General features: G+C 41.8%; 1 protein-coding gene across 2 annotated transcripts in view; it reads left to right on the top strand.

Moving 5' to 3' along the window:
• The window catches only part of SYNPR (synaptoporin), a 285,823-nt gene that overhangs the window by 164,873 nt on the left and 94,145 nt on the right, over positions 1-26,805 (top strand). For both annotated transcript variants that reach the window (XM_081245569.1, XM_081245570.1), the window contains one exon: positions 6,464-6,588. In XM_081245569.1, the coding sequence (XP_081101695.1) occupies positions 6,464-6,588 (125 nt within the window). The remainder of the gene's footprint in view (positions 1-6,463; positions 6,589-26,805) is intronic.

Here is a 26,805-nt window from a genome sequence, read left to right as displayed (position 1 = left end):
TGAGGCAAGGTCCACACGCTGCCACTGGCATCCACGTGGATGATCAGGGCTTTGTCTTACAGATGCTTCATTTAGTCCTCACTTGGCTTCCTGAGCATTGATGTGACAGAGAAAGCCTTAACTAGCCCATAATTGATATTAGTCTTTCCATAGTCTGCTCCAGCCAAGTGAGATGCCCTTCACAGCCCTGGGAGAGTTGGGAGGAAGGAAGATAAACTTTAGAGAAAGGCAGATCCGAGTTCAAACCATGACTACTTAACGTACCAATAACCCATGTGATCTTGGCGTGCAGTTTGACCCAGTTTCTTCATGTGAAAAATGAGGGGTTATGTTTCCACTTCAGAGGGTTGTTGAGAGGATTAAGTGGGCTCATATCAATAACGTATTTACTGAAGAGACCGGCCCCGAGAATCAAATGTGGTTGATTTTTTTAGTGCTATCGTCATCATTATCATCGCCGTCATCATCGCCTTCATAGTGTTTATTATTCTGGGCTTCGGTGCCAGGGTTCACGTTTTCAAGCCCTTCATCCTCTCATCTTGTCTTGCTCATTCATTCGTATTTTCATTCACTTGACAACATTTATGAGCCGCCTACCATGTTTTGGCACAGCAAGGATACAAAGAGAACTGAGGTGTGGTCCTGCTGACAAAGCGTCTGCAGACTGTCTGGGGAAGTGAGACACTTGCTCATCCTCCAGCATCAGGTCCTGCCCTCTCTCCATCCACACTCTCCACTCTTGCCAGTGTGGCTTTTCTGAAACGCAGATTTGTCACGCCCCTCCCCTGCCGAAAACCCAACCCCCTCCTAAAACCCAGGTTTCCTCGTACGGACGGACAATTTCTGTTAACGACCAGATAGTAAATAGGTTTGCCTTTTTGGACCATAGAATCTTTACTGTCCATACTCAGCTCTATCACTGTAACCTGAAAGCAGCCATAGACCATATGCGAGTGAATGGATGTGGCTGGACATGGCTCAGGGGCCTTAGTTTTCAGATCCTTCCTAGACCAGACCTAATGCATCCTTCTTGCTTCCCGAATGGAGTCACCACTTTCTTCCCATCTTACAATGTCTGCTCCTGTCCTCCCAACTGCACAGCCAAGATGTGCCTCACTTGCTCACTTGAGTATCTTTGACTTGTTGCTCTCTCTGCCTAAAACACTCATTTTCTCCCTCCTACCCAGCTAAACCTGGCATGCTTGCCTGGTGTCTGCTTAGCTCTCCATTCCTCCAGACTCCACGCCACTCCTCACATCCCCTCCACTACTCTGCAAGCATGCACCACATTTTTCTCTAGCATGCTCCAGTGACTGCCACCACCATAAACACTGTCACTGCACCTGTTCACCCACTTGTCCGCATCCCCAAATGGACAGCAAGTTCCCTGGAGGTAGGGGAGCCAACTATATTTAGGTATTTAGTCAATGTGTGTTTAGGGAGCACCTACTTCATGCCAAGGGCTGGGATTCATCAGTAAACACAGACAAGAGTATTACCTTTCCTCGGGGAAGTGGTCAGACAAAACGTAAACAGGTGAATACACTATGCCGAACAAATACAGGTTTTTAAATGTCTGCTCAGGTAAACAACAACAGCGGCAGGGAATAATGGGAGTCACGGTGGGGTGGGCTGGGGTCAGCAGCCCTCCTCTGGACAGCGTAGTCCAAGAAGACTTTCTGTTTGCAAAGGGGCTCAGATTCTTTGGAGAGAGCTGCAGAGATGAGAGCGTGGCGAGCTAGAAGCTGAGAGGCATGAGCTAAGGTGCGCTGGGTGGTACCAGTCCTTCCATTAATACAGTCCTAGGGCCACTGCAGTGCCTAGAGAGTAATCGGTGCTGGGTCCATGTTTGGTAACTGTCTCAGTTGCATTCCTCAAAAGCAGATCCTGAGACCTGCTTTTTTTTTTTTTTTTTTTAAGAAGATGTTGGGGGTAGGAGTTTAATTAATTAATTTATTTTTGCTGTTTTGGGTCTTCGTTTCTGTGCGAAGACTTTCTCTAGTTGTGGCAAGTGGGGGCCCCTCTTCATCGCGGTGCGCAGGCCTCTCACTGTCACAGAGCACAGGCTCCCAATGCGCAGGCTCAGTAGTTGTGGCTCACGGGCCTAGCTGTTCCGCGGCATGTGGGATCCTCCCAGACCAGGGCTCAAACCTGTGTCCCCTGCATTAGCAGGCAGATTCTCAACCACTGCGCCACCAGGGAAGCCCGAGGCCTGCTTTTTGAAAATACAGGAATTTAGACTCAGCAAGTTCACCTGAGAAGTAATGCCAGGAAGCACAATGATGAGTGAGGAAATGAAACAGAAAAAAGAAAACGCCCACCAAGGGTGTCGTTCATGAGCAGATGTTGCTGTGGGCAACAGGGGCTTAATCCCATTAGAAGAAACTATATTGAATACACCTCAAACTTTCCGCACAGACAGACAAGGACACTGGGGGTTTATCCACCAGTTTCCATCCCACATTGTTTGGAAGCTGCCAGGGAATTGACTCCCAGAGACTTGCACCATGCCCCAGTCACAGGCTGCATTCCTGCTGCCTGAGAAAGCCCTCAGTGGAGAGCCTCGAGTGTTTGGGGAGGAGCCTTTCATGCGTATGAGGACTGTCCCCCTGAAAATGCAGGTGGCCTGTAGGGTGGGCTGCGGGAATCTCAGCAGAGCATCAGCAGTCTCTCCTACAGTAGCTAAATCAGTAAATGAATAATAAGGGATTGAATGGATAAATGAATGAATAATTGAAGTGAAATCAGTGAAAGAAGCCCAAGGTGAGTGAAATGAAATAAGAGAAAATATAAGATATGAAATGAGTAAATATGAAATAAGAGGAGTGAATCAATGAAATTAGTCCATGGTTCTTGCTCCAGGGGAGAGTCAGGGAAATTCCTTTGGTGGTAGTGGTGTGCTAGAGCACAGCTGACTTTGCAGCTCTCTTCCCAGTCAAGGTTCACAGGTGTTATGTTGGTAGCTTGGAATTGGCCATGGTGGGAGTATTTACACCATGGAAATTGGCAAATGCTATAAATCAAAGCTTTATCCTCTGGAGATCTCATTATCACCTCTGGTGCTCTGGCCCACAGAGGGAGGGATATCACAGCCATGGTGGTTTCCCCTGAGGAGCAAGGGGTTTGAGCCCCACGTTGGGTTCCCCAGCCTGGGGGAGCTGCACCAGAAAGATGAGCCCCTATAATGTCTGGCTTTGAAAGCCAGAGCAGCTTATGTCCAGGAAAGCTGGAGGGCTGTGGAAAACTGAGACTTAGTTCTTAAAGAGCATACATACATACTCACTTGCTCCAAGTCCCAGTGCAGAAGCAGCAGCTTAAAAAGTGCCTGTGTCAGGCTTCCCTGGTGGTGCAGTGGTTAAGAATCCACCTGCCAGTGCAGGGGACACGGGTTCGAGACCTGGTCCGGGAAGATCCCACATGCCATGGAGCAACTAAGCCCACGAGCCACAACTACTGAAGCCCGCATGCCTAGAGCCCATGCTCCACAACAAGAGAAGCCACAGCAATGAGAAGCCTGCGCGCCGCAACGAAGAGCAGGCCCCGCTCACCGCAAGTAGAGCAAGCCCGCGCACAGCAACGAAGACCCAACACAGCCAAAAATAAAATAAATAAATTTTTTTAAAGAAGTGCCTGTGTCATAGAAGAAAGAGATTCATTGACTAAATTTTAGGGCATGTGCTGGAGGGGCAGAGATCTGGTGAAGTTTTCTCCAGGGACAGAAGAAGTGGCAGGTGCCTTTTTTTTAAACTCTCCATCCACCTCGCGGGCCCAGCATGGGCATGTACCATTTCTGTCACTCTCCATCAACTTAACTAACACCATGTGCACCAACCAAGTATTTCCCTGAGGACCTACCCTGCCCAACCTGCCTGCCCCAACTGGCTCCCCCAAAGCAGCTGCTGCCACTTTCTACCCAGCAGGCATCCCCAGCTGGCACTGGCACCCCTCCAGTGTCTCCTGCTCCAGGGGTCCAACCCCACATACCAGCATACCCACAACAGTCTCAGTCGGGCCTCAGAGCCACTTCAGAGTGAAAGACACAGTGAAGAAGTGGAAGAAGATATTCTATGCAAATGGAAACAGAAAGCTGGGGTATCAATACTTACATCAGATTAAATAGACTTTAAAACAAAGACTGTATAAAGAGACAAAGAAGGGCCTTACATAATAATAGAAAAGATTAATCCAACAGTAAAGCAGATATTAACAGACATAAAAGGAGAAATTGACAGCAATACAATAGTAGTAGGGGACTTTAACACCCCACTTATATCAATGGATAGATCATCCAGACAGAAAATCAATCAGGGAACATTGACCTTAAATAACACATTATATCTGATTGACTTAATGTATAAACACAGAATATTCCACCCCAAAAGAGCAGGATATGCATTTTTCTGAAATGCACTTAGAACATTCTCCAGGCTAGATTACATGTTAGACGAAAAAATGAGTCTCAAATGTAAGAAGACTGAAATCATTTCCAGCATCTTTTCCCACCACAGTGGTATAAGACTAGACTCTCAATTACAAGAAGAAAACTGTGAAAAACACAAAGACTTAAAAGGCTAAACAACATGCTACCAAACATGCTTCTTCTGGTCCATGGGATCACTGAAGAAATCAAAGAGGAAATCACAAAATACCTGGAGACAAATGAAAATAGAAAAACATTCCAAAATCTGTGGGACTCAGCAAAGGCAGATCTAAGAAGGAAGTTTATAGCAATACAGGCCTACATCAGGAAACAAGAAAAATCTCAAATAAACAATCTAACATTACACCTACAGGAACTAGAAAAAGAAGAACAAAGCCCAAAGTTAGTAGAAGAAAAAGAAATAATAGAGATCAAAGTGGTAATAAATGAAATAGAGACTAAAAACCAATAGAAAAGATCAATGAAACTAAGAGCTGGTTCTTTGAGAAGATAAACAAAATTGATAAACCTTTAGCTAGACTCATCAAGAAAAAAAGAGAAAGGGCCCAAATGAATAATATCAAAAATGAAAGAGAAGTTACAACTGACACCACAGAAATACAAAAATCATAAGAGATTACTACAAACAATTATATGCCAAGAAATTAGATAACCACAAAGAAATGGATAAATTCCTTGAAACACAATCTTCCAAGACTGAATCAGGAACGGGGCAGGGGCAGGGGTGTGTGTGTGGTGGTGGTGGGATGAATTGGGAGACTGGGATTGACATATATACACTAATATGTATAAAATAGATAACTAAGAAGAACCTGCTGTATAAAAAAGACTTAAATTCAGAAAACAAAAAAAGACTGAATCAGGAAGAAACAGAAAATCTGAACAAACTGATCACTAGTAATGAAATTGAATCAGTAATCAAAAAAAACCCAACAAACAGAAGTTCAGGACCAGCTGGCTTCACAGGTGAATTAAGCAGCTTTCCCAAGGTCACATTCCAGAGCCCGTGCACTTAACCCTTACACAAGAATTCCTCTCGCTATACAAAGTGATCTGGTGTTCCTAATGGGGACTCCAAGCTACTATAAGAAGCTGAGTTCCAAAATTAAAATAAAATAAATGGGAGTATTACAGAATGGGTGAGTGTTAAGTGCACTTGATTGACTTTCTTTGAAAATGAGCAGGAAGTTCTTTTGAATTTAGCAAAACTAAGTGGGCAAAGTTTGGCATTTGTTTCCTTCCCATCTTAGGCCATTCTCACCTTCTCAGATGTATCTTCTCTCTGGAAGACTTCTCTGAGTTCCTGCTCTTAATTTTCAGTACCTAATTCCCATGGATGCATGTTCTACACTAGGATAGACTATGACATTAGTTCGTAACCAGCTGAACCTTTTAGTAGTTGACTTAGAAAGAGCAAGGAATACAGAGTTGGAACCACCAAAGGGGCATTGAGGCTGACATATGCTGAGATCTTGTCCTCTGGAATAGCATATTTTAGATACTCACCTCCTCTTCCTCTACCCGTCAACTGTAAAATTCTCTGACTATGCATTTTTTTAAATCTATATTATTCCAAAAGACAAAACGTGTATTGCAAAAAAATACAGATAAAAAGAAGCAAGCAAGGAAACATACTAGATTCTTCCCACCTGGAGGTATCCATCATTGATCCCTTGGTGTGTAGCTCTCCAGAGCCTTTGACGTGAGATTACCTTCTCTACCTTCTGAGGTGTGACAGCTCTTTACATTGATATTTGGCCTCAAACACAGATATTTTGTCCTTGTGTTTAATTTTTCTACAAATAAAATTACTCCAGCTTTCCAGACGATTTTTTCAGACCCCACCACCCCATTCCCCATCATCACCCTGGCCTTCATTCCAACCTGAACCAAATAAGATGCCGCACTTTAGAAGAACTCCAGCCTTTCTCAGTGTGAGACGCTGAGCTCCTGTTGACAGGTCTCGTGAGATCAACACCATCTTAATAGCCGCCTTCTCTTTTGTTTCTTTGTTCTCCACAGCTTTTTGCAATCTTTGCATTTGCAACATGCGGTGGCTATTCCGGAGGCCTGCGGCTGAGTGTGGACTGTGTCAACAAGACGGAAAGTAACCTCAGCATTGACGTAGCATTTGCCTACCCGTTCAGGTAGGGAATGGTGACTTGTGCTCACTCGTCTCCCGGAGGGGCGGGGCACTTTCTTCTTTCTGTGGTTTCTTTAAAAAATGCAATCTCCCAGGGACTTACGAGTAAAAAGAGAGGATTCTTCCTGAGCCTGCAGAATGCCCAAACAAGTAAAATGCCCACCTAACACCCAACCCTGGGAAGAGTTATTCCATGGGAGTTGTACTTTCAAACCAGAATTAACTCTCCCTCCCCCCAAAAATGCTACAGATTGCCCAGTATTGGGGTCCATCAATATGGAGATCTTAGTTATACAGTTTCTTCCTTCCCGTCCATAATTCTGTAAGGTCTCCCAAATTCTCTCTACAATTGTGTGGTCACCTCTCATTTCATAGTGACTATGCGATCCTGGCTGATAATGCGTTTAATGATATTAATAGCTAATATTGTTCCCATGTGCCATTGTGCTTAGCTTCAATCTCATTAAGTCATCACAGTGACCTTTTGAGGGGAGTACAAGTACCATCGCCATTTTCAAATGAGGAAACTGAGGCACAGATATATTTGCCCACATTCCCTTGGCCAGTAGGTGGCAGAGTCAGTGTTCGAGCCCACTCGGGTTAAGCCCAGAACTCACATCTCTACTCCTGTACTTCAGTTGCTTGAGATAACTCTTTCAACCTCTTTATAAATTCACTATGAAAGGTAAGACCTGTCTATAAAATGATGACTAAATACCTACTAGGACTTGTCCCAAATCAGACATCTTGTGATTCTGATCCATCTACCCAAAGTGGATTAATTGAATTCAATTTCTAAATAATTTGTTTCTGTAAAAGTACCAAACACTTGGTACCAAATAACTGGCATGATTTTGTAAAACACTTTCAACATAATATTTTGACATCTTATTAATATATTCTCATGTGTGCCCTTCAATTTAGCAGACATTTGTCAAATATTCATTTTGTGCCAGATACAGTGCTGGCTCTGGAATTACAGAGAAAAGTAGAAATTAGCCCCTAAAAACTTTGCTCAAATAGGCAAGTACAGTGTTTTCCAAAATCTTTCCCATGGAGCCCTAGATATTTAATGTTTCTTAAAAGAAAGGAAAAGAGGAAGAAAGTAAGAAGAAAGAGATAGAGAATAAGAGGGAGAGAGGGAAGGAAGGAGAGAGGGAGGGAGGGAGGCAGAATTTTTTTAATATAAATTTATTTATCTATTTATTTATTTATTTTTGGCTGTGTTGGGTCATTGTTGCTGCGCATGGGCTTTCTCTAGTTGTGGCGAGCGGGGGCTACTCTTCATCATGTTGTGCGGGCTTCTCATTGCGGTGGCTTCTCTTGTTGCAGAGCATGGGCTCTGGGTGCACGGGCTCAGTAGTTGTGGCGCACGGGCTTAGTTGCTCCGTGGCATGTGGGATCTTCCCAGACTAGGGCTCGAACCCGTGTCCCCTGCGTTGGCAGGCTGATTCTTAACCACTATGCCACCAGGGAATTCCCAGAATTTTTAAATTATATGATAAAATAAGTTTAAGAAATACTTCTTAGCACTTTGCCATTCTAATACACATTTTGAATCACCAAGAACACAATGTTTCCCCAAACATTTTTGGCCACAGAAACCCTTTCTCACTGAGCATCTCAGAAGATTTGTATATCATGGAACGCATCCTTAGTATACTGATCAAGTGAACATTTCCTAGTCCAAAACAAAAGTGCCTCAGTTCACAGCCAATGAATCATGCAGACAGGGCATTTATACCAATGTATTAAATGGTTTTTAAGAGTCATACAGTGATAAAAGTTGCAAACACCTCTGCTCAAGTAGATACTCTCCTAATTAACTAATAAGGGAGTCCAAAGCAGAGAAATATTAAGTATAGAATGCATGGTAATTTAGTAATTACCAGAGCTTCCTATGCTAGTGGAAGTGGGAGTGGGGATGCTTGACACATCTGAAGGTTCTGGAGGAACTCCTTGGCTTTAGTGTGGAATGGCCAAGCCAATGCATGCCTACTCATCAACACAGGGGATCTAGAAGAGGAGATGAGAATTTTCACTGGCTGGGCAACAGGGGTGGGATGCTTAGTAACATTTTTCGTGACATTGTAAGGTCTACATTGCTTTCTACCAGGATTTCCCACCAAGAGATATGGTAGAAGCAGATAACTTGAAGGTCAGTCCCTTAACTTTTTTTTTTAAATAAATTTATTTATTTATTTATTGGCTGTGTTGGGTCTTTGTTACGTTGCGCGGGCTTCTCATTGCAGTGGCTTCTCTTGTTGCAGAGCATGGGCTCTAGGTGCGTGGGCTTCAGTAGTTGTGGCTCACAGGCTCTAGAGTGCAGGCTCAGTAGTTGTGGCACACGGGCTCAGTTGCTCCATGGCATGTGGGATCTTCCCAGACCGGGGATTGAACCCGCGTCCCCTGCATTGGCAGGCAGATTCTTAACCATTGCGCCACCGGGAAGTCCCAGTCCCTTAATATTTAAAGAGCAGTAGGTCGCTGAACATTGAACACAGGTCTCTCTGTCCCTCAAACTAAAAGATACCAGTCAAGAAACCTGTGTAGATGGAAAACCAGTGCCTAGGTTGGGGTGGTGGTGGAGAGCAGGGTGATATTTAACGTCACACAGTCCTTAGCTAAGTGAACAATTTGAAAAGGCCTTTCACGCAAACATTTTCCAGCCTTGGGCTTCTTCATTTTCTTCCTAAGATATATTACTGGCCCAATTAAAAGCAACTAGAGAAATTGAATAAAAAGGTTTATTACCATCTGTAAGTATAGTGGCCTGCTCATTTGAAAGATTTTTACTTGAGTTCTGAAACAAAAATTATGAACCTTTTTTTTTTTTTAATAGCAGAACTTTTCTTCCATACCTTATCTTGCTCTGAAGCTCTCTCTATATAACAGATACGAGTCATTGAAAAAGTTGAACAAGGGGAGGAAGGGGACCATCCAGCTGGTCTTCCTGAGCCCTCTCCCTGCCACACACATTGCCCACCTCCGGCTGTACCACGCTTGTAATATCTCCTCAGAACCCTAGGTCTCCTAGAAGCATTTTAAAAACCACCATTCTAGAAAAAAGCAAGAAAGCTTTTGCCACCTGCAGATCACATCTGTATAATATTTACTGTCTATACTGTTAAGAAATCAAGATTAGCCTATCTCCTCCCACAGAATGTCTTACATTTTTGTCCCATTAATGTCCATGTAGGCGATATACATTCCAAAGAGGCCCAATTTTACTAGAGTTGCAATTTCAGTTGTACATTTGGGTACTTTAAAATATTGTGCCACTATCTTTTCGGGGAAGATTTCAGTAGTAAGAGACACATCTAGAATTTATTCAGATTACTCTGAAGTCATTTGTTTCAGAAGTAAGTTGGGTTAGCAAGATGCTGGTGATAGAAATCATCAAAAAGTTACTTTCTTCTAAAATTTTACAAGCCAGTGTCTTTGCACAGCAAAGGAAACCATAAACAAGATGAAAAGACAACCCTCAGAATGGGAGAAAATATTTGCAAATGAAACAACGGACAAAAGATTAATCTCCAAAATATACAAACAGCTCATGGAGCTCAATATCAAAAAAACAATCCAATCAAAAAATGGGCGGAAGACCTAAATAGACATTTCACCAAAGAAGACATACAGATGGCCAAGAGGCACATGAAAAGAAGCTCAACATCGCTAATTATTAGAGAAATGCAAATCAAAACTACAGTGAGGTGTCACCTCACACCAGTCACAATGGCAATTTTCAAAAAATCTAGAAACAGTAAATGCTGGAAAGGGTGTGGTGAAAAGGGAACCTTCCTGCACTGTTGGTGGGAATGTAAATTGATGCAGCCACTATGGGGAACAGTATGAAGGTTCCTTAAAAAACTAAAAATAGAACTACCATATGACCCAGCAATCCCACTACTGGCTATATACCCTGAGAAAACCATAATTCAAAAAGAAACATGTATCACAATGTTCATTGCAGCACTATTTACAATAGCCAGGACATGGAAATAACCTAAGTGTCCATCATCGGATGAATGGGTAAAGAAGATGTGGCACATATATACAATGGAATATTACTCAGCCATAAAAAGAAACGAAATTGAGCTATTTGTAATGAGGTGGATAGACCTAGAGTCTGTCATACAGAGTGAAGTAAGTCAGAAAGAGAAAAAGAAATACCATATGCTAACACATATATATGGAATTAAAAAAAAAAAAATGGTACTGATGAACCTAGTGGCAGGGCAGGAATGAAGACGTAGACATAGAGAATGGACTTGCGGGGAGGGGGAAGCTGGGCCGAAGTGAGAGTGGCATGGACATATACACACGACCGAATGTAAAATAGACAGCTGGTGGGAAGCAGCCACATGGCAAAGGGAGATCAGCTCGGTGCTTTGCAACAACCTAGAGGGGTGAGATAGGGAGGGTGGGAGGGAGGCTCAAAAGGGAGGGGATATGGGGACATATGTATGCATATGGCTGATTCACTTTGTTGTACGACAGAAACTAACACAGTATTGTGAAGCAATTATACTCCAGTAAAGATCTATTAAAAATGATATAAATAAATAAATAAAATTTTACAAACCAATGTCAATGATTTGATCATAAGCTTAGAAACAAAACGAGAGTATTCAGCAGTTTCTGATTATTCTGTTTATTGCAAACACAAGGAAGACAGTAAACTCTAATGCCAAGTCATTTGAACAAAAACAATTAGTCTGTAAATGACAGATCAAATGAAGCTACTTAACTCCCTTATCAGATTATCAAATGTGAGATAACCTCAATTTACAAAATGATAGATAATTTACAAAATATTCATGTGCTGCTTCCAATAAATATGCCCAAACTATAACTCCTTCACACCACCACATTTATGCATTTTTCATGCATGCTTCTATCAGAAGGAATTTAATTCAGCAATATGTCCTTTTACTATGGGAATAAAACATTTGTCACCCGACCTGTTTGGTCTCTGATTAAAATGAACAAACAGCATTTAACTGTTTTTCTCATCTACTGTAATATGCTACTTTCGTAGAAAACTCATTTGATAATTTGGGGGGGTTCTGTGTTCAATATTTTTAGCACTTTATTTATACATAAAAATGGGAAGTAGAGTTTCTTATTTTAAAGAAATTTAACGCATTTGGAGGAAGCCTACTTGAGGAATGCCAACTAACACTTTGCATTTATATATGATGCCTGTCACATGACAGAGGAAATCAGAGTGGAGAGCTTAGGGACTATGGGAATAAAAGTTTTCATGGCAAAGGTTAGTTTTGAAGGGTCAGAGTATACTACATAATTATTGCACCATCTCTATGAAGGGAGTTCTGAGGTTCTGTTTGAGAAGACTGAGCTGAGAGAAATTTGTTCAGCATCACATAGAAAATCAAACTCAAGATTCTGGATTTCATACGTTGTGTTAATATGATCTACTAATTTGAATAAAAACTGAAGAAAGCAATGTTCAGGTTGTTTGAAGCATGCTGAGTAGAACCAAAAATGATGATGGAGTAAAGTGATAAAGCTGGAAAGATGACTTTGGACAAGATTTTAGAAGACCTTGAACTCCTACGTGATTGAATATGGGGAAAGAGTCCAAGAAGGTAAAGAGAGAATAATAAGGAAAACCATTTTAAAGTGGAGAAGATAAATTTGGATTTGATCATGCTGAGTTTGTGTTTTCTATCAAGAAGTTTCATGCTTGAACCCCACGTAAGAAGAGATAGGGTAAGCCTGGAAATGAGGCTCCAAGAGTCATCTTCATGGAGTGAAAAGTAAGTCCTAGATGAAGAGAGGTCTTCAAGACAGATGGAAGCATGGGCACACAGGGCTAAGCTATGGGAGATGCCCACACTTAGAAGAAATGAAGGAGAACAGAGACTGAGCGAGACCAAGAAGAGCCAGAAGGAAAAGGGGTGGGACAACCAGGCAAGTGTAGGCTTCACAGAAGGTAGGGATACGTCATGAATGAGTGATACCACTCAGCACTTCAAAGAAAAGTGAAAACTAAAAGGCCACTGGAGGTAATGAATGGTGGTCATTAAGGAATTTCATGAGATATTTCTGTAGGAAGGAAAGCATGCCAGGCTGTTGGACAATGGCAGATAGAATTCGGTATGTTTTTCCCTCGGCAAATAGAATTCGGGATGTTTTTCCCTCAGACAAGTAAAATGCAAAATGCTAAGGCTCAAACCATTTTCCCTTAAGCCTGTGTGAGATGATGTTTGTGAAGAAAGAGAGCAAGGTTGTTAATGGCCTTCTTATAGAGAAGACGTTCACCTCTGGCTTCTTGAAAGTAATCAGCTCATTTGATGATGGGTGATAAACTTGCCACCTTGGCTAGACAGTCAAAAAAGTTTCCATAATAAAGGCGTAAAAATCTTGCATCATTTGAGAACGTAGAGAATATATGTTATAATAGTTAAGAGAAAAACAGCAGATTCATCATGAAAAGTAAATTAAGTTGTTATGTTACTTTTATGTCTGGAGTCGCCTGTCAGGATAAAGATATTAAGTTTTCTATCAATGTCAAGCACTCTTCTAGATATGGGATTAGTAATCCCTGCTTTAGATAATTAACAAAATTGCCCTTGATTAATTGATCCTAAAGAAATAACCAGAGATATAAAGAAGTGTGTACAAAGGTATTTATTGTTGAATTATTCTAAGTACCTCAAAATTAGAAATAACTTATGTGTCCAAAAATAGGGAATCAGTTAAATAAAATGTGGTAGGCAGACACTTTAAGTCATTTCCTCAAATAACATTTAAGGGTATATATATATATATATATATATATATATATATAATGATTCCAATTTTGTTTTATTTTATACTAGCTGGCTGTAGCACATGCTGCCATTGCCCATACCTGTTAGTCCCTCACAATTCACACCTACACTTTTTATTGTAAACCCATATAGCTGTTAAAGGGCTTTCTCAAGCCACAGGAACTTGCTTGATCAGTATGCAGGGCAGGCCAGAAATACTGGGGAGTTAATATCTCCTGGAGCAGCCTTCATCCAATGACAAATGTGAGTTGGAGGATAAATATCCTGAGTGCCTCACCTCTCCTGAGGCACAGCTCTGAGCCAGGTCCCACACCATCTTTCAGAATACCCAGCAGGTACTTCCCACTGTGGAAACATGGTCATTAACACACCTTTTACTACCTGCTTTCCCTTTCCTGTCTCAAGTCTCCACTGGCCTATTGGTGTTTCCAGAGATGAATCTTCCAAAAACAAGTTGCACTCAAATCTTGATCTCAGGGTCTGCTTCTGGGTAATCCAACCTAAGACACTACCATTGTGTGAATTATCAACATTAAAGAAAGTGGATGCATGAATGGGTAGGTGAGTGGGTGGGTGGATGGATGGATGGACAGGCGGATGGATAGATAGGTAAAGAGAGAGAGAGGCACAGATAGATAGGTAGATAGATGGATAGATAGATAGATAGACAGATCGATCCCTATTTTCTCTCACTCTAAAAGATGTACACTGTTGCTCATATGAAAACCAGCTTGGTCAGAAATCTCCTTCAGTGGTTTTCAATTCAGGTTTCAAATTTGAAGCCACAGTTGGTTTTCTCTGTTCATGGTATCTTAGCATATGTGGTAGGTCTTTTCCAGTTGATAGTCATAATAGCATGTACTCAATCTTGGTTTCTAAAAACAGATGATTGCTTAGATTTGGAAGATGATCCATGAGGCCTCCAAAATGAATTTTGTCTAAAACATACGCCATAGTTTGTCAGTCCACCGCAAATATATTCTCCAAATTTGGTGATTAACCACACAGCTTTTCACTTGGGATAACAACAAAAACTATGTCCTATTTATAGAGATTATGTAATGATCACTGCATCAGCTTGTTAATTTATTTCTAGGTGGTGAGATTATGAATGCATCAAATATTCTTTGTACACTTGTCCACATTTTCCAGATTTTCTCCAGTAAGTTTTATGACTTTTTACACTGTGAATTTACTGAAGCAACATAATGTAGCTTGAACTCTAGAGGTGGATTGCCTGGGTTCAGATCCCCGCTCTGGAACTTCCTTGCTGTGTTTTGTTGAGAATATTGCTTACCACCTCTGTTCCTTATCTGGAAAACAGAGACAGTGTTAACTGTTTCATAGTAGTGTTGTATTAAGTGAATCATGTATAGGAAATGGTTAACACAAGGCCTGGCACTCAATAAAGTCTCTTTTAGTATATTGTTTTTACTTTCATTACCAAGAAAAGGTAATTAAAACTAGAGAGCTGAAGAAGATATTCTAGTTAATTAGCAAAATGACCCTCAAGACAAGAAAATGACCCCTTTATTATGTTATATTTTACGCAGAATGGGAGCTTCCCTATCCCTCTCTCTCCCAATATGCAAACATTAAGAGATGTGTACATATTTAACTATCTCTCATTTATTAACTTGCTTTAACTCTTTGATGCTTATTTGGGTTGCCCTGGAAGGTATTCTTATCAGGCCTGTATTTTTTTTTCTCATTAAACTAATGGGAGAATGAAAGCCTCCCAAAGTATAGAACAGAAACACTCAGTGGCACAAACATGATCTTCCCGGGGTTGTTTGGTGGGAGTGGGATGGGAGAAGGAGATTCTGAGTCTGATCTTTGTGATCCTTGAAACAGAATTTACGATGGCTCTTCTGTGTTGAGGGAAAGGTGAGCCGGGGCGGCTTGCTGGGCACTGGCTGCAGAGGCACTGTTCTCTCTATGACTCTGGCCACTTGCTCTGATTCGCCCGCTTCTGTTTGGAATGTGGGGACAGGTGGAGGTTGATGCCAGGAAAGCTGTGGAGTCCGGGCCTTTATTTGGTAATGCTAGCTCTGTCATGGGGGAAAACATTTTTCCCCTAAGATCCTTGCCCTAGAGCAATGGTGATAAACTCTTTTTTATCATAAAGGCCAAATTGGGGAAAATTAAAATGTTAAGAGCTGCAATTTTTTATATCTTGTGTTCAGGAAATGCTGCATTTGCAATTACATTTGAGCATGTGTTTATTGTTTCTCATTACCAGAGGGTTTCACTCTTTTGGGCTAAAATTTCAGAAACTTTATAACTACAGTATCTCATTTTAATGTTATGCCTTCAAATAAATTTTGGATGTGATGAGACCTAGTGGTTCTCTGGGGCAGGCAGATGGGGAGATTGGAAGATGGTATAGCCAAAGAATTAATGGTGGATCTCTGGCCACACCTCTGGCTTCACATCCAAGCTCTGCCACCCCGCAGACGGGCAGGTTACAGTTGCTCTGGGCCTAGGTTTCCTTACTCTAGGAAGGAAGTGAGAGTACTTTCCTCATAGTATGGTTGTAAGCATTCAATTAGGTCAGACAAGTTGTTCGTGAAACAGAGTCTGGCACACATCAAGTATTCACTGAATGGTGTCTTCCTTGCTGTTAATTGTATCAATAGAATTTGGTGCAAGGAACTGGCAGAGTACAGCTGTAGACCAAGGACAGTCCTATTTGGAGATATCTACAATAAAGAGAGGAGCTATCATTTGTAGGGAATGTCTGCAGAGATCACAGAAAATGTGGCACACGGGCTGCTACCATGGAATGGGTTAAATTAAAAAATTAGAGAATGACCAATTCATTTACCTCATCCCCACCGCACTGTTTCCCTGGCAACCTGAGTAACTGATAGAATGGGAACATTTTTGTTGCAGCACGTCTCCAAAAGGACAGTGGTGGGGAATTCCATAGAAGGATGTCTTAGTTTGGGTTCTCCCAAAAGCACATGCTGAGACAAGGATTTGTAGTTTTCTTGGCAGGTGATCCCTGGAAATACCTGGGGTATTGGTATAAAATCCCAGTTTTATACCAATGGTGGGGGAGTGAGACAAGGGAGGGAAAAAAGCCAGTGAAGAGTGGATTAATGAGCAAAGTACCACGGTGGGCCCTGGGGCAACTGAGACTTCCAGGAAAGCGTGGATAACATGCTTCACTTCTGGCAAGTGATGAAGCTGGGGTAATTATCTACCAACTCGTATTGGCCATCAAAAGCTGCTCCTACAGGCATTAACTCCCCAGCAGTGCATGCAGATTAAGCATGCACTTGCAGCCCGTGAAAGCCTTCAGGCAGAGATCATGATGCTTTCTTTAGAAAGTCATCATCGTATACAGAAATGGTGAGTACCAGAGAGATATATGAGTGGGCAACCAATGGCTTCTAATACAATGGGGAGTCTCTTTAATCATCTCTCCAAATCTGTGACTGATCCCATGTTGGATCATTTATTCTTTCTCTCCATAAATATTTACTGAGCACTTACAGTGTACAAGGCCCTGAACTATATAGGCACTTGGTATGTATTGGTTGGTAAAGTAGACGCAGCCTCTTCCCTCATGAAATTTACAATCATTTGGGAATGGGAGGAAGGGAGGAAGACATTAAAGAGCTAGACAACACACACACACACACACACACACACACTCACATACACGCAGACACAGTAGTGGTGGTTTATTAGAAAAGGTGAACATTGTACAGCAATGTGAAATGGGGATGGAGAGGGTTAAAGGACACCTACCCATATAGGATGATCCAGAAGGGCCTCCCTGAGGAGATGGCATTTAAGACATCAGTTGAAAGAGGAGAAGAAGGGAGGTGGGCAGGGAAGGATTGGGAGTTGGGGATTAGCAGAGGCAAACTGGTATATATAGGATGGATAAACAACAAGGTCCTACTGTATAGCACAGGGAAGTATATTCAATATCCTGTTGTGAGCAACCATAATGGAAAAGAATATGAAATATATATATATGTATAACTGAATCACTTTGCTGTACAGCAGAAATTAAACACAACATTGTAAATCAACTATACTTCAATAAAATTTTTTTTTTTTTTATTTTAAAACACACACAAAAAAACCCAAAGGAGGAGAGGAAGAACGATCTAAGCCAAGGGAACAGCACGTGCCATGCCGAGGAGATAAGACGACGAATGGAACTGTGCTGTATTAGATTAGCTGGCTGGGGAAAACCTCTCTGATGAAGTGACAGTGGAGTGCAGACCTGCAAGAATTAAGAGAGAGAGAAGAGAGAGCTGTGCTCCTCAGAGGTCCCTGAGGGTGTATCCCGGGGAGAGGGAAGAGCCCGTGCGGGGCCTGATGTCTGAGCCTGGGGAGAGCCTGGGAACCAGCGAGGACACCAGCACTGCAGGATGGAAGGAGGAGGGAGAGAGGAGATGAGCTGGAAGAAGAGGGCAGCAGCTGGATCACATAGGGTCTGGTGAGATAACATGACGAATTGGGATTTTACACTGAGTGAGATGGGAAGGCACTGGAGGTTTTGTGCAGTGGAGCCATGCAATTGATGTTTTTAAAAGATCTGGCTTGCAGCTATGAAGATAGTCTTAAGGGAGCATGGGACGGGGTGAAGTCAGGGAGGCCGGTTAGGAGGCAGCTGCAACTGTGCAGGGAAGAGACACTGGGGGACTAGACACATGTGGATGCAGTGGGGAGGGTACTGTGTGGTATGTAGTGCGTCAGATTTGCATGGTCATCCACGCCTCACCTCTTATGGCAATTTGTGTCTACAACCCAGCCCGGCTTGTCATCTTTTGCCAGTGATGTTGGGTAGCATTTGGTCAGTCTGGGGATCAGCTTTAATATTTTCAGTTTCTTGTTCCCAACATTAGCTGTGGGCAACCCCTTGGGAAGGGTCACTAGTTTTTCAACACTGCATGTCATCCAGGACAGTCAAAACACAAGTAGGCAGCCAGCTGACTTAACTTGAAAGGAAACTTACACTATTCCATCGAGACATGTTTGTGAATGCGTTTCTGAAAGCAATAAGAAGTATATGAAGTGGATAATAATTCCTCTTCATGGAATATGGTTTGAAACAAATCACTGCCTCTATCAGTCAGGGTCCAGTCAGGAAAGGAGACCTCATGCCAAGTGATTCAATTTTAAAAAGTTAATATAGGGAACTAGGGAGGCAGGGCTTGGACCAGGAGGCAATCCAGAGATTAGTGACTAGGAATCCACCACAACCCCTAAGCCCAGAGCGTGGATGGCAAAGTCAAGCCCTTGAGCCAAATCCAGCCAGCCTGCAGCCTGCTTTTACTTAATCCATGAGCTAAGAATGGCTTTACGTTTTTTAATGATTACATTTTAAACATTATAGTTGTGTAAGTACCTACCGTATATCCTTGGTTTTGCCCGTTGGCCCGAAAAGCCTGAAGTATTTACTATCTGTTCCTTTAAAAAGAGAAGTTTACTGACCCCTGGTCTTATTAGAGCACAAGATGGGACACCCGTGTGACAGAAGCTGGGACCATGGATGGAGGAGGTGTCCAGAGGAGCATGAACCAAGGTAGAGATGCAGCTGCTGCTGGACATGTGACCCAAAGCAGCAAGAGAAAGAGGGGGAGAGTTATTCTGGCTTCTCCCTTGCTCCTGCCCTCTAGCCTCCCACCAGAGCTTCCCATTGGCCCAGCCTAACTGAAAGCCACTTGGAAAGGAAATCAGGCCCCTGAGATGCAGAGCAGAGCAGGAGAGGAGCAGATCATGGAATCGAGAACAAACAGGCAATGGCCACACACAGTTCCTCTCTGAACATCAGTTTCCTCATCTACAAAATGAGCAAACTGGATTGATGCTTTCTTAAGAGAATTAGACCTCTAGTTCTATGAAAGCAGAAATACATGTTCCTAACTTCCTTTTAGGGGGAACAGTTATACTTGACCTCGGCTGGGAACCCAGATAGCACCCCAGCCACTGCTGCTTCAGAGGGAGCAGAAGAAAATATAAAAATTCAACAGACTTACTCTATATGTCTTTTTCTTTCAGCCTCATAGGGCTTCCTCTGATATTTATCCTATTTCGGTAAAATCTGAACAGGGCTTTTAAAACCGGGATTTGGGCACTTTCTGAAAATAATTGCAGGTTATATAATCAAGGCTGTTGTTTCTGTTGAGCTCCCATAGGGAGGTGACAAGTGGCAGAGATTAAATCCGTGTATGCTGGGTGAGCCTTTTCTGTAGTTCTCGGTCTCCCTGTGTGTCATTTTACAGAGCAGGTGTGGGGCAGTGTGGTGGGCAGAGCCTCATTACCTGGGAGAAGCGCTACTCCCTAGAAGAATGCAAACATCGCTCTTTTCAAAGTTATAAAAAACAAGTTCTAGTTCTTCCTTTCAGTTGTTTTCTTTCCTAGAATTGGGGGCAGGAGGTGGGGGACGAGGGTTGAGTTACCTAGAAAAGGATAAAGGAATTCAGCTATAGCGGTAGCCCAGGAATGTCAGAAGGAAACATCCCACTCACATCTGTCTGTATGTCCCTTGGAAATGCTAGGTGCCTGCCCCATCCTGTTAACCTCCGTCTCTGCTTCCTTCTCTTTGGGAACCAGAGGAATATTGGAGCATTCTTCGCATTCCCTGGAGCTATCGAGCAGGTGGCCAGAATCACACAGTATTCTTTAGGAGGTTCGGCTGGTGTCAGTTGAGTGGTGGAGACCTGTGTGCCCCATCCTTCCCCAGCCCCGCCCCTTCCCTGAGAGAATGGCATTTTGTGAGCTGTGAGCGGAATTGAACTCTCTGGGGACCATGAGGTCAAAAAGGAGACAAATGCTCAACTGCCTTGCTGGCCAGGTGCTGGGCAGGCAGAACGGAAAAGTAAATGCATGGGGGCCTGGGGCATCAAACGATAACATCTGTGAGGCTGGGCTTTGCATTCCTAATTCCTCTTCCAGGATCCAGCTGTGGGAATTCAGAGGCCTGGACCTGAGTCGGGACTTTAGACTGTCTCTCAAAGTCAGGTTCAGGGACACCCCACCGCAAACCTGCATACCGTGTAGAAAGCTTGTTAAAAATGGAGATTCCAGGATCCTAGCCCGGACCTACCTAATCAGCATGACTGCTGCTGGGACCCAGCATTGACACTTCCGAAGTCCCAAATGACTCCTAGGCACACAGAAATTGGAGAACTGCTGATTCAAGGAGAAATAAATAGGTAGAACTTCAATTTGCAATTGCCTAATACTTTGTGATTTAACACTGACAGATTTTTAAAAAAATATTTGGGGTTATACTTTGGTTTAAGCAAACACTTGCCTTATTTATCATACTTAACAGGATAAAATAGAAAAAGTACCATGACTAAGCAAATGAATGTTTCTATTTTCTGTTATTCCCAAATTTCCTGTTGTGATCTATATTTCTCTTAGAATGAAAAACAATAAGTGACAAAAAAGCAAATGGTAATTTAAATTTGGCAGTAACGGACAAACTAGCAATTTCACTACCTCTTCCCCCCCATAATGTGCTTTTGAGCATGTCCCCCCAAAAAGGGACTGAAAAGGCAAGTGGTAGTTGCCTTTCCTCCCTAGGCCAAGTAGCAGTTAGGGCAGAAATCAGAAAGTAGCAGTAGGGGCTTCCCTGGTGGCGCAGTGGTTGAGAGTCTGCCTGCCGATGCAGGGGACACGGGTTCGTGCCCAGGTCCGGGAAGATCCCACATGCCGCGGAGTGGCTAGGCCCGTGAGCCATGGCCGCTGAGCCTGCGCGTCTGGAGCCTGTGCTCCGCAACGGGAGAGGCCACAACAGTGAGAGGCCCGCGTACCACAAAAAAAAAAAAAAAAAAAAAGTAGTAGTGTATTTTATATATGTGTGTATATGTATATACCCACGTATATATATATATTTCCATATATATATAATGATTGATAGTTATTGGTAGGGTCATTATCCCCCTGACTGTCACAACAGCACTGTAACAGAGGCAGAGCTAGAGTATTTTCCCCCCATTTTGCAGATAGCACACAGAGCCTTAAAACTTTTCTCAAGGTCACATAACTAGTAAATGCCAAACCTGGAAACCTGTCCAAGTCTCGGGACTTCCATGGGTCTCAATGGAGTTGTTTACCAACTACTCCAACCTCTATTTTAACAACAAAGAATGATGATGGAGATGATGATGAAGGTGATGATGATCATCATCATCAACATCATTATCATCAAACAAAAGCCACTATTTATTGGTCATTTTACCATATGTGAGGAACTGTACAAAACCCATCACATGTATTGTATGCTTTAGTGCTGACAACATCCCAATGGGATAGCTACTCGGAGCTCCACTTGACGGGTGAGAAAACTAAAGCTCACTGAGGTTGAATCACTTGCCCAAGGCCACACAGCTGATAAGTGACAGGACCAGACTTTTAACAGCTGGGTTTGGCTCCCCTCAAAGGTCATGTGCTTCACCATCACGCTGAGGGGAGCAGCAGTGATGTCCTTGAGTTGACAAACCACCACAATAGCAGAGATTCTTTCCTCACTCCTAGACTTCGAGCCTGCTCCCCACCAGCAGGCAAGCTGGGCAGGCAAGAGGGATGTAGGGAATGGTTCTTGGGGACATCATGTTCCTTAGGACTCAGAATTACAGGCATTTATTTTCCAGTTGATTTTCCAGGTCCAGGAATAAACTCTGAAGGCAAAACAATCTCAGGCTGGGACTATCATGACCACCCTTTTTCCTTTCGCAGCTGGCTAGAATTTGAAAGAAATGAGCTGTTGCTCATACCATTTGCAGAATATTTTACTCTTTAATTTCAAAGATTCTATGCCAAAGTAGCAGCTGTCACTTGGAGACTGTTAAGGATTCACATAAATGACAGGGTTTTCTAAGAATGTAGTTACACCGAAGGGTTTAGTGCTGCAACAGATTCTCGATTCCCTGGCAAAGGGATGGATTGTGGAGGGAAGCAGGAGTTGGGGAGTGGAGATTTCCTAGATACCAATCGAGGGACTTCAACATCTTTGATCACAGTGAAGGATCTTTAGTTATAAAAATAGCTCCTTAAGCCTAACACTGAGATATCAGAAATAAGGAAAAAGTGCAGAGAACCATTTTTCCTAAAGTACAGAGTTCGGACTTCTTCCGAGATGCCCTTGATTAGCTCTAGGATTCTCTAGAAATTAGCTGAGAATTATGCTCAACAACCTTTACATAAGTGAACTGGGGGTTCATTTTCCACCCTTTCTTCCACCATTTGATATTCCATCGTCTAAGACACTTACATTCTGTTGTTTATAACCACATTTTAAAATATCTCTTTTTTATTAGAAAAAGGAACACATTTTTTCTGTTCTAAAAAACCCCATTGATTGGGATTGACATATATACACTAATATGTATAAAATGGTTAAGTAATAAGAACCTGCTGTATAAAAAAATAAATGAAATTCAAAAATTCAAAAAATAAAAAATAAAGTAAAAACCCCATTGTATAAAAACTAATGAAGTAGAATATCAGAATCCTCTTTAATGTAACTTCTCAGAGATAATCACTATCAAGAGTTGCAATGTACATCATTTCAGACTTTTTCTTTGAATGTACTCATTTTTATGCAAACTGATTTCGGTGTAAATATCATTTGTAAATTAATTCTTATTTTTTTAAAAAACAACTGTAAATATCCTCCCACATAGCTTTTATGGATCTACCACATTCTTTAGCCTTATAGCTGTACCATAATTTATTAAGCCAATCACTTATTGATAGATATTTAGGTTGTTTTAGTTTTTCACTGTTACAAACAATGCTGCAATTAACATAGTTTTATAACTTCATTTGTAAGGTAAGTTCCTGAGACAAAAGGTATATAAGCCTTAAATTTTCAGAGATTTTGCCAAACTCCTCTCCAGAAAGCAATTAGATGTCCACCAGGAGGATATGAAGGTGCCTGGTTCTTCACATTCTACCCAATAATGGAATCCTATAGAGGTACATATTTAATTATTAGTGAGGATAAGTGTGTTGTCATATAATTATTAGACGTTTGTATTCCTGGTAAAAATTTTTGAAGAGCATCTTTCTTTATATCTGATCCCTGACATGTTCACCTGTTCACTTCCCCCCACCCCTGGTACCTCATTAAGTCAGCATTCCTCAGTGCACTCTGATGAGATTTGCTAATCGATGAAACATTCACTATGAGCCAGGCATGGTGCCTGGCAATGATGGAAATTTTAAAATGAAAAGAGAATAGTTTCTCTTTCCATGGAGCTTAGTCTTTTAAAAGAATACTGGACAAGGATGAAATTGAGACATACGTGGCTCATCAGGACCCACAGCAAGTTCTCAATTTTAGAGGAATTTGCACTAATGTCCCTGAAATCCTTCCCCAGTATCACCAACACACAGAGTCACAGTGCAGATAATTAGAATTAAGGCCCTATGAATCTTTACTAGCGACAGGGAGAGTCTAGAATAAATTACCTAAACTGACAAATTAATATTTACACAGTGTGATAGAACTTTTTAAGAATTCATATATCAAATTGATTTATGCCATGGTGCTCATCTTAACAAATCCTCATTACGTGTTGGCTTTGAAAACAGTCTGCCCAATAGTGATTGCAAAGAGAACTCATTTGCCAATCCCTGGTCCCTTACAGATACAAAAATGTCATAAAAGAATTTGTCTTCAGGGTTAATTTTTAAGGGTTTAGTCTTATTATCTCTGTGTTTAGTTTCTTGCTTGTCAAAGTGAGAAAGGACTGGTTTCTCTGATCTTTTCACCAGTCACCATAAGCGATTGTTAAGAGAAAATAAATGCATGTCGATTGTGCCCCATTAAATATGATTTTCTGTCAGTTTAAGTCTTCGTCTTAGACTGACGTGAACTTTACCATTTCGAAACCTGAAATTACTCCTCTGATTACCATGGTCTTTAGAGATGGAATTCAGTCTCTCTGCAGACTGAATGTTCTCTGAAAAAAAATGACAAAGTTTAATGTTTCCTTTATGCAGATTTTTTAAAAAAATTAAAGCACAAATATTCCATATTGGAACAAACAGCGCCATAGAAGAAAATGAATGTAAATGCCTTATGTTGCACAAGACTAAATGAAAATGTGATGTGAATTACTTTCTAGCTCAGGCTCATCACTAGTGCCCAGATGACTGTGTTGCTGTAGTCTTAAAAATCACTTCAATTTTCAACCAAATGCCGCTAGCCAAATAAACAATGTGTGTCTCTAACACTTTTTATAATGCTTTCTGGAAGAGAAATACAGACAGTATGAAAAAAAAGAAAAGCAAAGCATACTCAGCTCATCTTTCAGAGTCTCACTGTACATCACCAGGAGTCCTCAGAGACTTGTTGAACTTTTGAACGTGTCCATTTACTCATTTGGTCAGTCAGTGCATGAACCAGGTGAGTGTAGAGTGCTTGCCCTCTGCTGCAGATCCAGCCCATACTCAGCCATGTTTGGGTCCTAGGGGCCCCACCCATCTTAGCTAATTGGATGATGGGTAGGCACCGAATTATTAGTTGGTCAACAATCTGTACATGGTTGCTGGGACAAAGAGAGACTCATTCATTCATTTAGCACATTTTTTAAATTTAATTGTTCTTTTATATTGGAGTATAGTTGATTTACAATGTTGTGTTAGTTTCAGGTGTACAGCAAAGTAATTCAGTTATACATATACATATATCCATTCTTTTTCAGATTCTTTTCCCATATAGGTTATTACAGAATATTGAGTAAAGTTCCCTGTGCTATGCAGTAGGTCCTTGTTGATTATCTATTTTATATATAGTAGTATATACATGTTAATCCCAAACTCCTAATTTATCCCTCCCCCCACCACGTTTCCCCTTTGGTAACCATAAATTTGTTTTCGAAGTCTGTGAGTCTGTTTCTGTTTTGTAAATAAGTTCATTTGTATCATTTTTTTAGATTCCACATATAAATGGTATCATATGATATTTGTCTTTCTCTGTCTGACTTACTTCACTTAGAATGATCATCTCTAGGTCCATCATGTTGCTACAAATGGCATTATTTCATTCTTTTTTATGGCTGAGTAATATTCCACTGTATATGTATATCCAACATCTTTTTTTTTTTTTTTTTTTAAGAAGATGTTGGGGGTAGGAGTTTTTATTAATTAATTAATTTATTTTTGCTGTGTTGCGTCTTCATTTCTGTGTGAGGGCTTTCTCTAGTTGTGGCAAGCGGGGGCCACTCTTCATCGCGGTGCACGGGCCTCTCACTATCGCGGCCTCTTGTTGCGGAACACAGGCTCCAGACGCGCAGGCTCAGTAGTCGTGGCTCACGGGCCTAGTTGCTCCGCGGCATGTGGGATCCTCCCAGACCAGGGCTCGAACCCGTGTCCCCTGCATTAGCAGGCAGACTCTCAACCACTGCGCCACCAGGGAAGCCCTATCCAACATCTTCTTTATCGACTCCTCTGTTGATGGACATTTTGGTTGCTTCCATGTCTTGGCTATTGTAGACTGTGCTGCAGTGAACATTGAAGTGCATGTATCTTTTTGAATTATGGTTTTCTCCAGATATATAGCACATTTTTTTGAATGCCTACTCTGTGCAAGGAACTGTTCTTGGTGATGGAGATCAAGTGGAGAGCAAGTTACATTGGGTCTTTCTTCTCCTGGAGCTTAACATTGTAGTGAGGGCAAGGAATAGAGAAAAGAAACACGCAAACAAGCCAAAGATGAAGATCATGTCAGACAGGCACCATGACAAAAATTAAACAGAGTGATACAGTGGATAATAACTGGGAATGGAGTAGGCAAGGAGGTCTCTCTTATGAGGGGACATTTAAGCTGAGAATGACAAAAAGGATGAACCAGAAAGATCTAGGTGGAACATGAAGTTGGAAGAGCAAGTGGAAAGGCAGAAGGGAACCTGGTGCAATAGAGGAATAGATAGAAGAATAGCGCAGGGAGAACACAGTGGATAAAGAGGAGCGTGGGGTACAGTGAGTCACGCAGGGGCCAATAAGAGACAGGGCCTCACGGGCCATGTAAGGTACTTGAATTTTATTCTGGATGCACTGGGAATCCTTTGCTTAAGACTAAAGGAGTGACATGATCTGATTTACATATTTTAAGAATTATTTTAGCTGTTGTGTGCAAAATATATTTTTCAGTTAATCTAGGCAAGAGAAGATAGTGGCTTAAATAGGGTCTTAGTGATTAAGAGGGAGAAAACTGGGAAGATTTGGGATGTATTTAAAGAGATGGTACATAGAACTGGCTTCTAGAAACTATATGTGGGGAGCAGGGAAGGCAAAGAAGGATTCAAGGCTTGGGGTCCAAGAATGGGGAGGATAGTAGTGGGAGGTTGGTGGGACATGGATCAATTGTTCCATTTTGAACATGTAAAGTTGAGATGCCTATTAGATGCAACAGTTGTTGTTTTAAAACAAGTGAA

This window comes from Mesoplodon bidens, assembly GCF_964165515.1.
Source record: "Mesoplodon bidens genome assembly, chromosome: 10".
In the NCBI taxonomy this organism is placed as follows: Eukaryota; Metazoa; Chordata; class Mammalia; order Artiodactyla; family Ziphiidae; genus Mesoplodon; species Mesoplodon bidens.
The sequence above is the reverse complement of the archived record's forward strand: the minus strand, read 5'-3'. Positions and strand labels throughout refer to the sequence as shown.